The 12360-nt window shown below is 44.6% G+C and overlaps 1 protein-coding gene across 3 annotated transcripts in view; it reads left to right on the top strand.

Moving 5' to 3' along the window:
- CTIF (cap binding complex dependent translation initiation factor) overlaps positions 1 to 12360 on the top strand; it is a 323006-nt gene that overhangs the window by 78075 nt on the left and 232571 nt on the right. For all 3 annotated transcript variants that reach the window (XM_074995804.1, XM_074995803.1, XM_074995802.1), the window contains exons 2-3: positions 1500 to 1712; positions 6670 to 6753. In XM_074995804.1, the coding sequence (XP_074851905.1) occupies positions 1533 to 1712; positions 6670 to 6753 (264 nt within the window). In that variant the 5' untranslated portion in view covers positions 1500 to 1532. The remainder of the gene's footprint in view (positions 1 to 1499; positions 1713 to 6669; positions 6754 to 12360) is intronic.

Below are 12360 nucleotides of genomic sequence, written 5' to 3'. Positions count from 1 at the left end.
TGATTTAAAGGCAGGGATGCAGTGTGTCTCCCTGTATGGGAATGTGGGGCTACAAATTCAACGGTTAGCAGACATGTCCCCTGTCTAGAAATCAGCAAACTCAGACTGATTTTATGAATCAGTAGCATCACCTTCAAATTAAACCCAAGGTTTCCTCATGGGATTTCAAGTCAGGCTCTGATTGGAGGGGCACTGTACAATAGAGTAAATATTTTGCATGCCCCGTCATACATAACTTAAAGGTTTGATTTGTGAGCAGAACTGTGTGTCCTGAACTTCCATTGGCTTCACCACTGAGCGCCATTCTAGCTCAGGCCAGGAAGAAAAATATCGCCCCAAGTGAACAAAGCTTTGCACGTGAAGGGGATTGTGTGTTTTCTCTCCAGACAGCAGTAAATCACTCACCTCTAAGCGCTTCCCCAGTGCATTAGTTCAGACTGGGAGTAATGAGATCCAAACCATCCACTGCTTTCTCCTGTGGTTTCCAGCAAATGAGCTGATGAACAAATTGCTTCAGTTCTGTCCGCCCAAGGTTCAGTGAACAACCAAAAACGTACAAAATAGAACCTAGGTTGACCTTTCAGTTCCGTTCTGCTCAGAGCACCGTTGTCTGGCCTTGCCACTGGCTGTCACAGGTGCTGAGACAGCATTTGCTTTTGTAGCACGACGCTATAGATTCCTTTAATTACTCGTGCTCCCTTTGGATGTCTCACATTTCTGCACGTCGTTCCCAACTGTGATCTGCTGCCCTGTTGTCCATTGGTCATCAGTACAGCTAGAATAGTAGTGACATTGCTCTGTTTCCTCTTTTGTGCTGTACATGGAGCCTTACAGGAGAAGATGCTTTAATGATGACTTTAAATTTAAACCTTTGTAACCATTCCTTCCCTTGGATCTCTGTAATACATTATGGACTCCCTTTTGTGCCAGACAGGTGCAGGGCGTTTCAGCTTTCTGGCAGCGCTGGTAGCGGGAGAGATGCATTTCTAATGTTTTGCTTTCTGTTTCTTTGTTCTGTATAGGAATTTATAACTGTCACGGCGTCTCCTTTCTAGCAGTCTTTGTTTGGTACTGGGTTATTGCTGCAAAGAGCAGACGCACACCAGTGTATCTTTCATTGCCTGGTTATGCAGAATAGAATTCTGGATCTTTGGCTTTAAAACATTTGAGCTCTTGTGAAGGCAAGATATGGGTAGTATTAAGGCTTACATTCTCTTTTACCCCAGCCAATGGAAATTAGTGTAACTGTGAACACAGGAGCATTCCACAGAAGTGTCTATAAGCACTAAGTCATCCGGGAATGCTGCTTTTGTAACTGGACCATTTTGTGTTTAGTGGGTGTTTGAAATATGAAAGCTCATGTTTGTGACTGTCAACTAAGGGAGAATGCAGCACGTGTGTTGTATGTTTGTGTGTAGGTATGTAAAGTATTTTGTATGGCTGGCTTGTGACTTTACATAGAGGACAACGAATTAATTTGTATCTTCTCTCTTTCCCAGGCCCCCTCCGTTCTCAGTTCCTTACCTGGAGTGATGGAAAACTCCTCTGTGGCATCTGCCTCCTCTGAGGCAGGGAGTAGCCGATCTCAGGAAATCGAAGAGCTGGAGCGGTTCATTGACAGCTACGTTCTGGAGTACCAAGTCCAAGGTTTGCTGACTGACAAAACGGAAGGTGATGGGGAGAGTGAGAAAACACAGTCCAACATCTCGCAGGTTAGTGTGACTGGACGTGAGGAGGTGAAACAAAGTGCAGGATCACTGTGAACTGGTGTCCTGTGCTCTAGGACAGTGTTTCTCAAACTATGTTCCATGCAACACTGGTGTTCCATGAACAACTCGCAGGTGGGCCGCTGCGGCATAGCGCCCATGTGCAGCGCTTGTATATATTTTCTGTTAAAACCAGATACAGTGTTACTACTTCATTGCTATGGTACTTGACTAAATTACTTGGTTTTGTTTTTGTTTTTTATGTTGCTGTTGGGTTATTTCTGATCTGACGACAATTTTTTTAAAGAAAATTTTCATAGATGTTCCTCATCAAAAATACTAACATTTGGTGTTCTGTGGTCTCAAAAAGTTTAAAAAACACTGCTTTAGGAGATGGCCCCCCAGATTTGGATCATACATTTAGTTAAAGGGGTATCTGCAGATCTTGTCAGTGACACGTCTTGGGGATAGCTCAGGGGCACATTTTTGTTCCATGCAATGGCTCAGAAAGATACTTTCGTCAATTACATTTTTCATCAGATGTTCCCAAAATAACCCTAATGTATGAGCTTCTGTAGCAACACCTCTGAGCTTCAGTTTGAGAAGAGGAGGAGATTTGTCTTCTCACACAAACAAGCTTTCTGGGCATAAAAGGCTGGCGATTCTGCTTTGACGAACTGAGGTTGGAAATTGTTCTGAGTGGTGGGGAGGGTAAAGGAAAGCTGTACGTGGAGAATGTAGAGTGGATATCTGGCAGGCGTGGTTCTGCTCAGCACTTTGCTGCTCAGATGGAGTTGTGAGCAAGGCATGACTGCTCTGTAATGCAAGTGGGTGCTGTGTTAGCTGATTGAGTGGGCCAAGGAAGCAATCCTTTTGCAAAGATGAGAGCCATCCCTTAAGCTTGCAGTTCTCTTCTTGCCTCTAATGCTGCATCACCTGCAAAAAATATAGCAGCCCAGGCCCCAGATGGACTTGACCAGTCTAAATGGGATGCACTGCGGTAACATTGGCTGAAGAATATTAGGCTTGGTGATGTCCTGAGCAACTGAGATGTTCTCATTAGAACATGAAGGACTGTGCTGTGCTGGCTTTAAGGTTAACTCTCACAGAGCGCATTGATGCATTATCAAAAGCAGCAGATGGTCCAGAAATTCCACAGCTGGGCTATGTCTACACTCGCCCCAAACTTCGAAATGGCCATGCAAATGGCCGTTTCGAAGTTTACTAATGAAGCGCTGAAATGCATATTCAGCGCCTCATTAGCATGCGGGTGGCCGTGGCACTTCGAAATTGACGCGGCTCGTCCCGACGGGGCTCCTTTTCGAAAGGACCCCACCTACTTCAAAGTCCCCTTGTTCCTATAAGCAGATGGGAATAAGGGGACTTCAAAGTAGGTGGGGTCCTTTTGAGAAGGAGCCCCGTCGGGACGAGCTGCACGGTGGCGAGCTGTGTCAATTTCGAAGTGCCGTGGCCGCCCATGTGCTAATGAGGTGGTGAATATGGTGCCTGAATACAAACTTTATGGGACCACAGGAAACTTGTCCACACCCATGATAAGTGGTCATTCAGCTAACTAAAATCATGCCAGATTACAGACGTTGCCGGAGGAGAGAATTCCGCATTGGAGAGGTTCAGCCTGTATTTGTTTGCTTCTACAGTTGATTTTATTTCTGTAGCTTGTACTTAGTTTTTTTTTGCTGTGCCCGAGGCAATGGTCACTAGCCACACAAAAACCCAAATTGCGGTAGGTGTTGGGCAGGGTCTGAATAAAGAACCAGGTTGATCTGGTGACATGTCCAGGCTTGTCATGTTGCTGTCATTAAAAGTTGTGAATCACCCGTGAGACCAAACTTATTTAACATTTTCATTCATGAATTCAGTGTGAAAAGTGGGAGTGTGCTGATAAAATTTGCAAGTGACATAGGCTTGGGAGGTATTGCCAATATGAAGGAATACTGGAATATTATACAAGAATAACCATGAAACCTGGAATAAAAGAAATGGGTTGAAGATTAATAGTGCAAAATTAGGCACTTAGGGGCTAACATTCAGAATTTTTGCTATACATTGGGGGCATACTAGTTGCAAGTGGCAGAGGAGGAGAAACACCTGGATTTTGTGCTTGATCATAGGATATTTATGAGCTTCCAATATGGTGCAGCTCTGAAAAAAACGGATGCAATCCTGGGATGCATCAGGTATAGTATTTCCAGTAGAGAGAGGAAAGTATTGTTATGTGTAGTTCTGGCCTCCCATGTTTAAGAAAGATTAATTCAAACTGGAATGAGCACAGAGAAGAGCTACTAGGATGATCTGAGTAATGGGAAAACCTACCTTGTCAGCGGAGACTCCAGGAACGTGCCATGTTTAATCTAACCAAAATGAAGGTCAAGGGGAGAAATTATTGTTCTCTATAAACATATTAGAGGGATAAATACCAGGAAGGGCACGGAGTTATTTAAGTGCCAATCCTGACACAAGAGCAAATGGATACTGTCATGAATGAATGTCTGTAACGGGTTAAACCCAGAAAGAGTGGGTTTTCTATTAGCAAGTAGCCAGGTGAGCCAATGAGAAGAGAGAGGGTATTTTGAATTGAAGCAGTTACCTGCTGAGGGGGGTCTTTCTTTTATCTAACTGGAGAGCCACAACGATGTTTTAATCCTAAGTAGGGCTCAATGAATGCAGTAAATATTCAGGCCACAACACGACCTGGGCATACAGATATGCAAGTAGAAAGGAAATGTTTAGTCAGATGCAATCAGGTTATCTTTTATTTTGGGTTTGGTTTGCGACTTTTGGCTAGCTGATGTAAGCCCTGCATCTCCGCCTTGCCCCCAGCACCATTCACTGTAGCTTCTAAACGGAATCTCAGTTGAATCCCAGGGAAGTAATTCTCTGTGCTTTTTATCTACCTCTTTAAGTTGTTCTCTAACAGTTAGCAACCAAGTATACTTTATCGCTTTATTGGTATACTTTATCTAATCAGCTGGGTGGCATTTGAATCTCTCCTGGGTGGCAACCCAAGCTTACAGGGAACACTGTGTGCAACTCAATTTGGGGTCTGAGCCAGTTTGAGAATAACTGAACTAGAGTAAATGGTGGATTCTCTGCAACTTGAAGTCTTCAGTAAGTCAGCTCAAGGTTAGGGGTCTCTCATAGGAGTGAGTGGGTGAGATTCTGTGGTGTGTAATGTGTGGGAGGTTGGACTAGAAGATTGCAATAGTTCTTTCTGGCCTTAAGTCTGAGCATACTTCCTATCTTGGTGGAGGTTGAAGAGGCAGTTCAGTAATGTATTGAGAGCTGTAGAGGAGTTGCCTATGTAAGAAGTGAAGAAACAGTGAAAGTTTCTTCACTACTGAAAAGTTTCTGAAAGTTTCTACAGAGGTCTTGTCCAACCCTGTAATGCTATGAAAGCAATGATTGTACTGCTGTAAATTATAGGAGGGGCTGTTGCTTTTTCCCTCTTGTGGCAACTTGATCTTGCAACTCAAACTCTCTGTCTCAGCATAGGAGTGCCTTGTGAACAGCGCTGCTGTGGTAACAGGCCAGAGGGATTTGCTTGATTCCCTTTGTGACTGGTGCTCGATCATGAGAGAATCCCAGAAAGGGACCCTGCACTGGGTGGTGTGACAGCGTTCTCTGCTCAGAATGCCTTGCAGGGATGGCATAGCTGCTCTAGTGATCGCCTTACACCTTTTTATCTGCTCCAGTGGGTTGGCTTGGGCTGGGGCATTGTTCACTTTTAGCTATAGTTTCAAAGGAGAACGCGAGGTTGGTTAGATTCTGCATCTTGTTCTGCGTGCTTGCTCTCTAATATATTTTCTTGGTGAAGATAAGTGCAGAAACCAAGCCAATGACCATAGAAGCAGGCAGCATTGTAGAGAAAATGGCAGCTCAGAAGGAAGCTGCTATTCTGTTAACAGGAAAAAAATGCGGCCGATGACTGGGCTGATTATGCCTAAATAACCCAGGGTGAACTGATCTGAGGAGAAAGGCCTGGATGGCTGTGGTAGAGGCACTTAGTCAATGCGTGCAGGGAGACAGCTCTAGAGGGGAAGGTGGTTTGGGAACTGCGAAGGTCCCACCTCAGGCCAGAGATACTCAAGAACTGCTATGAGGGCTAAGACTGTGAAATGATTCTGTGCTGTAGCCAGCAACAGAGGGTGGCTGGGGAGAACAGGAGCTTGAATTCTCTCTCTATGCTATGTTGCCAGTGGATAGTGAAGGCAGATCTACTGTCAGCTGGAGCAGTGGGGCTGGGTGATATTTTTCCATCCGACCTGTTTTTGAGTGGAAAACTGGGGTTAATGACTAAATCTTTTTCCTGAAAAGTGTCTGCTTTGAGCAGACAATGTCAGGTGGTGGTGGTTGTTCTTTTACTTTATTTTTTATTTATTTATTTAAACCAAATGCTTCAGAACTAAAGGACTTTGGTTTTAAATACCCTGCTGTGGTGCTGCATGGGAAATCATAGCTTATTTGCCTCATGTTCCCTTTATGCTCATAGGTTGGGCTGCCCAGTTGGACTACATCTGTTATGATGCACTATTTCAAGAAACTCCCTGGGGCCAGCCCTCTTCTCTAACCATGTCTATCATGTGGGATGAGGTTGAACCAGTTAGCCTGGCATGTAAAGAAGAATGGCAGCATGAGGCATCACAGCAGCATTTGTGGATTAAAATATTTCAGTTTTGAATTTTATGCTGAAAAGTCAACTTTTTTGTGGAAATTTTCCTCTGAATTTCTTCCCTGTTTTTGGCAAAACATTTTTTCACAGAAAGTCTGATCAGCAGTGTGAACAGACCCTCTTGCAAACCACGTGCACGTCAGTAGCATTAGAGCATTTCCTTGGCTTCCAGGAAACAGTATGATTGTGTTCCGCTAGATGCGGAGTTTTGGTTCGACAGTTTTCCCTTCTTGGCTATTATTTTACACAATGCCTTTCTGTCCTTTTTTGCAGTGGACAGCGAACTGTAGTGAGCAGCTGGGTGACAGCTGTTCCTCACCAAGAGGGAAGGTCGTATCGTCTCTCCAACATAATCAGGTAGGGGACAAGCTTGGCTCTTCCTGTCAAAGTTCTTGTTCTTTTAACTTGGGGTGACTGAGCTTGGAGTCGTCAGCATTCACTTTCCTAAAGAGAGAGATGATTCTTGGAGTCTGTGGTGACTCCACAGTTAGAGGAGGAGGAATAACAATGGGAGAAGCCAGTCAGACTTGAGCATGGAGGTTCTCAGATTCTTGAAATAAGAGCTTTGGTGGGTAATGACTTAGATAGGAGGCTGGGACACTTGCTCCTTTTGACTACTGTACCTCCCTTAGCATTTGTATTGGTGGTGTACTTACCACTTGGTCATTTATCATTTGTGTATTATCAGTCTTGAAATGAAGCTTTAGATTTTTCAGAGCTCTGAAGCGTAGAAACTAGATATAGGAAAGATCTACTGAATTATCTAGTCCAGCGGTCAGCAAAAGTTCCCAGGCGGAGTGCCAAAATTTGACCTTTTGACCTCCTATATATGGTCCAAGTGCCAGTGATACTTTTTTAAAGTCACTAATAGTCCTACTTATAACAGCTTCATTAATAAATTAAGATGCAGAGCTTTACTGTTCAGGTGGTGGTTTTAGCTGCTATTTTTGTTAATCCGCAGGGCGCATGGATTTGAGGAAGCTCCTGTCTGCATGGGGGACGAGGGCTTGGGCTGAGCTCCCACCTTGCATGCCAATGAAAATCAGCTCGTGTGCCACTCTTGGCACCTGTGCCGGCAGTTGCTGGCCCCTGGTCTAGTCCACCCACTAACAAGGGGAGATGGATTGTTTCGTGTGCGGGTGGGGATCTGAAGAATGGGTTTAATTTCCTGTTACTATCCAGTCTGAAATTCTGCTTCATCCATTTTTTTCCTAGTTGAGGCAACAGGAAACCTTCTCTTTTCATGTAAATAGTTTGTCCCGAAAAGCAAAACTTTCTTGTCCCAGTAAAACCACTGTAAACTGAAAAGCTCCCCACTTGGAGACACACTGTTTGTTTCCTGTCCAGGAGATATATTTCAGTCCAGTAAAGGACAGAGGACTTGCTTTAGATGCTTTAAAGGCTTTTTTAAAAAAAGAAAAAACCGCAAAGACAAAGACTCTCTGAGGAAAGAAACCAAGTTAAATATCCGTTTGGGTGAGGTATGAGCATGGCGGGAGGAACACAAAACTCACCGTAGCCATCTGTAGGGAAGTAGAGGCACTAGTCAAGCAGGGAGCAAGGTAGATGGGGCATCTGTGTGTATGTGATCAACAAGAGGGTAAAGTACTATACTTGCACACATGTAGTTGCCTTGCCTGTGATTTTCCTTCCTCACTTACGTGACAAGGGCCAAGACTGAGACAATAGGAGTCATTAATAAATAGCTCCAGAGAGGGCACATACCACTGATCAGGACAATTCTTCCCTTCTGAAGCAAAATGTTGCAACACTTGCAGCAGCATTCTTTCTATTTACGTATTTCTTTCTATTTATATGTGGGTAAATGAACACACACGTCTGCTGTCATTTCCCATATGCATTACTCTTCACCGGCCAAAACAGAAAAGCGGTTTGTCTCAGAAATATGGGCTCTGTTGTGGGACTGAAGCATTTTACAAATGGTATGATGGGAAAGGAGCTTGTGTGTGTTACAAGAAGAAACTGGAAAATAGGAGCGGAGGTTGAATTTATAGTTATAAAATAAAAAATTCTCCAGCATCAGCCAATTCGGCATAAACCGTTACAGCGGTATTCAAACTGTGCTCAGTGAGCTTTGGGTGGTGGTTCTCTGGTTGGCTTTCTGATGACGTGCTGCTGGCTTTTGTCCTTCCTTTCAGCTCCTTCTGTAGTTACTCAAGCTGTAAACAAGGAGTGCACCAAGCCGTACCCATTACAGCACTAGTCCCCAACCTTTCTATGCCCAAGGTCACTTTTGGAATTTAAGGACAACCCAAAATGTACCTTGCCTCTTACCCAGAGCCCCACCCCTTCCCCAAACCCCCACCCCACTCCATCCTCCCCTCTTGCCATTGCTCGCTGTCTCCCACCCTCACTTTTACTGGAGTGGGTTAGGGGTTCGGGAAGCAGTATGGATGCTGGCTCGGTGGGGTGGGTTTTAGGGGCATCAGGGCTGGGGCAGGTGTACATGAGGGGGTGCTGGTTCTGGGATGAGACTCCCACAGGGTGGCTCTCACAGCTGGCAGCTCCAGGTCAGCAGAACAGTGAGACTGAGGCAGGCTCCCCAGCTGTGCATCCCGGAAAGGAGACGTGTCTGGCGGCAGGGCTGGAAGTCGTACAGCCCCAGAGCTGGGAGGAGCTGCCAGCACAGAGCTTTGACCCCTGGCTGCCATGGCACCCCGCTCCTCTTCTATAGCCGCAGCGTCTCTTGGGAGCAGAGCCCTGCAACTCAGTGGATACTGACCGGATAGACATTTATATCAGCACAGGCCTGCACAAGCTTCTGTGCCCCCCAGGGGTGAGAGGCAGGGGCTCAAGCACTGCCCCTTGTCAGCTCCCTTTGGCCATAGTCTCCTGTTCCTGGCTAATGGGAGCTGCTGGGGGAGCAGTGCCCCCTGCCCTCTCCCCTGCATTGACTGGGAGACTCCCCAGGATCAACCAGTCGATGGCGATCAATCCGTCGGTGACCACTGCATTAGAGATGAGAGGGAGTGGGAGCAGAGCCACAGCTGTGAGTCTGCTATATAGGTAGAAAAATATGCAGTAGCTGGGAAACCCTTTGGGGAGAAGAGTAACGGGGCCCTGAGGAGCACACGCATAGAGTGAAAGATACTCGTGGATCAGCAAACCACTGTGGGAAGGAGAAGAGGTGGTCGAGGCGATTAAAGTGAGCAAAGTAAATCTTTTTCAGTTAAGACGTTTTACTGAGTTCAAGACCTTCAAAGTGACACGTTCATGTGGCCAGTTTCCCTGATCACCATTTGTATTAGGGATATAAAAGTCGGTTAGAAAAACCAAAACTTCCGTTGGTTGCTGCCAGCCCTCCATGCCCAAGGATCCTGCCTGCCTGCCCACCATAAGGTGGCAGTAGAGTCTTGGACTCTAGCTGGCAGCAGAGTATTGTTAACTGTGAAATGAAACCAATAAGATTGATACTTACCAGCTAATCAGTTAACTGGTTGAACATTTACTTCCCTCATTTGTGTCTTATACATCTGCCAATGTAAGGGTTGGTGCTACAGGCTATGATGGAATGAGAGGAACCCACAAAGTCTCTGCAAGAGTAGGCCTCCTAAACAGGTCTGTAAGATCTGGCCTTCTTTCTCTGGCCACAGCACTAAAATAATCTCCACCAACCCTCCTTATCATGCATCCTGCCTTAAAAAGCCTTGTGGTGAGAATAGCCCTGTACCAGTCAGGAAGGAGTTCGTGGGCCCCCAAAATGGAGGACCACTGCTTAGTGCACATGGCATTCAGAAGGAACAGGACTGCAACTCAGAGATCACTGGCTCCCCCGAAGAAGGGCTTGCTGCCTGAAGAAGTGGCTAGAGAGCAATGTAAAGGGCTGGTACGTTTTCTTTTATTTTGTTTGCTTTAGCTCCCTGATGGTCTAAGACTGCGGTTTTATTTTTTGTGGATTATTGCGCAATCTGAGTTGTGTATTCTGCAGGTTGCACTTCTCTAGTTCTGCACCCTTTCATCTGGCAACATCCCTGGTGCGGCACGATTTGAGTTCACCAGATCTCCACTTTATCATAGGTGTGCCCAAGTTTTCCGTGGTACTGTAAAGTCCTGGCTTTTGGTGTTCTGTGCTGTTAAGTAGCTCTGATTTACCACTAACTGTCTTCTAAGAGCCCAGGAGCTGTGGAAATGTTGGTAGTACTGCTAGACTATATTGACCACCCGTGGTCTGGCAAATTCTATGGTTTGGCACCAGTCAGGGCCTGAGGGTGTTGGACTAGTGAGGTTGAACCTGGACTTTAACTGTCACACACACACAAGAGGTGAGAAACTGAGCATCACTGCCAGAGGGTTGTGCCTTGGACTCTAAGACAGAAGCAGTGCTCACCCTGCCTCCGAGAGGGTGCTAGAGTATTGTAGTCTACTATAAACTTACAATGTGAAAAGAGCTGCTATCCAGACGCTCGGCTACAGACCATTCTTAAAACCTCTGAAGGTGGTAAACATAACTATAGAGTCAGCTTTGGTCTGCTGCCTTCTGGAGTCTGAGATATTCAGCAGCAATTCCTTGGTGAGACGTATTTTCCCCCGTCTTGTTTGAACCTGGTCTGAATGCTAACGCAGGCAGCTTGAAATTCTGATTCAGTTCTTGCTGATTTCATCAAGCCAATGTGGGTTGTTCAGAATATTAGCAGGATACCTCCTTTTTTATTCAAGGGTGTCTCAGATTGGTTTCTCAGGCAAATGAATAGCAGTTGTCTTGTCTGGTTCAACAGAGGAAGTCATTAAATGGAACACATTTATTTTTTTTATATCTATTAGCATATATTCCCACTACTTCGAGCTTTGACATTTTTAGGAGGTGCTAAAGCTTTTTGATTCCCTCCAGTAGTGATCTTGTGTTGTATAAACAAATAACATTCACATATGTCCAAGTTGTTTTTTCTGATCTGCTCTCATTATGTGTTGGGTTCTCTCTCTGCCTGAGCAGAGCTAATAATAATCTTTCTCCCCACTTTACTTTAAATATCAGTGACAAATTTTCACTGGCACGCAAAAGGATCTGACAGCTATTGTTCTTCCTTACTTGTCAACAATCCCCTCTTCATTATTGATTTATTGTGCGGGTAGTGCTCAGCTCACAGCTGTTGGTGGTGGTTGTTGTTGTTTTTTTTTGTTGCTGCTTTTTTTTTTTTTTTTACATGTAAGTTTCAACATTTTAAACAGATTGATTCTCAAAATGTAGGTTTTAAATGTGAAATACAAGTCACTATTAGAGCTGGCCATGAAATGTTTATTTCCCATGGAAAAATTTCGATATCAATGGTGAAATTTCTCTTAAATATCATCTCTGTGACACATTCTCTAAGTGAGAATTGTTGTAAAAATGAAAGAAATCAGTATTCTTCCAATTTTTTTTTGTTTGGAAAAAGAAGTGTTGAAAACTTCTCTCCTTCTGAAAATTCCATTTTGATGGAAGTGCCTTATTTTAGTTGAAAACTCCATTTTTGGACTAAATATTTAGACAAGCTACAACACGAATCAATGGGCTTAAATTGCAGCACGGAGGATTTGGGTTGGACAGGAGGAAGAACTTCATAACTGTCAGGGTGGGTAAGCACTGGAATAAATTGCCAGGGGAGGTTGTGTAATCTGCATCATTGGAGCTACTTAACGGCATGTTAAACAGGTCAGGGATGATCTATATGATGGTTGGTCCTGCCATGTGTGTAGGGGACTGGACTTAATGACCTCTCAAGGTCCTTTCCAGTTTTAATATTCTATAGTTCAATTCAAATGTGTTTTATAAGTTGTTTTATCCCATGTGCTGTGATCTTGGTAGCTCTCACAAGCAAGAAGGATCTGCCTTGGTGATGGGAGACCTTGAAGGAAAACCCAGGATAGTGAAAGGCATTTTTACGCAATAGATGGCTCTCTTCTCTCTGAGTGAGTAGGAATTCAGAGCCAGATTTGCAAAGGTATTTAGGTGCTTAAAGATGCAGA

Source organism: Carettochelys insculpta, chromosome 5 (genome assembly GCF_033958435.1).
Source record: "Carettochelys insculpta isolate YL-2023 chromosome 5, ASM3395843v1, whole genome shotgun sequence".
Classification (NCBI taxonomy): Eukaryota; Metazoa; Chordata; order Testudines; family Carettochelyidae; genus Carettochelys; species Carettochelys insculpta.
Note: the sequence above shows the minus strand (reverse complement) of the source record. Positions and strands in the feature narration are given on the sequence as shown.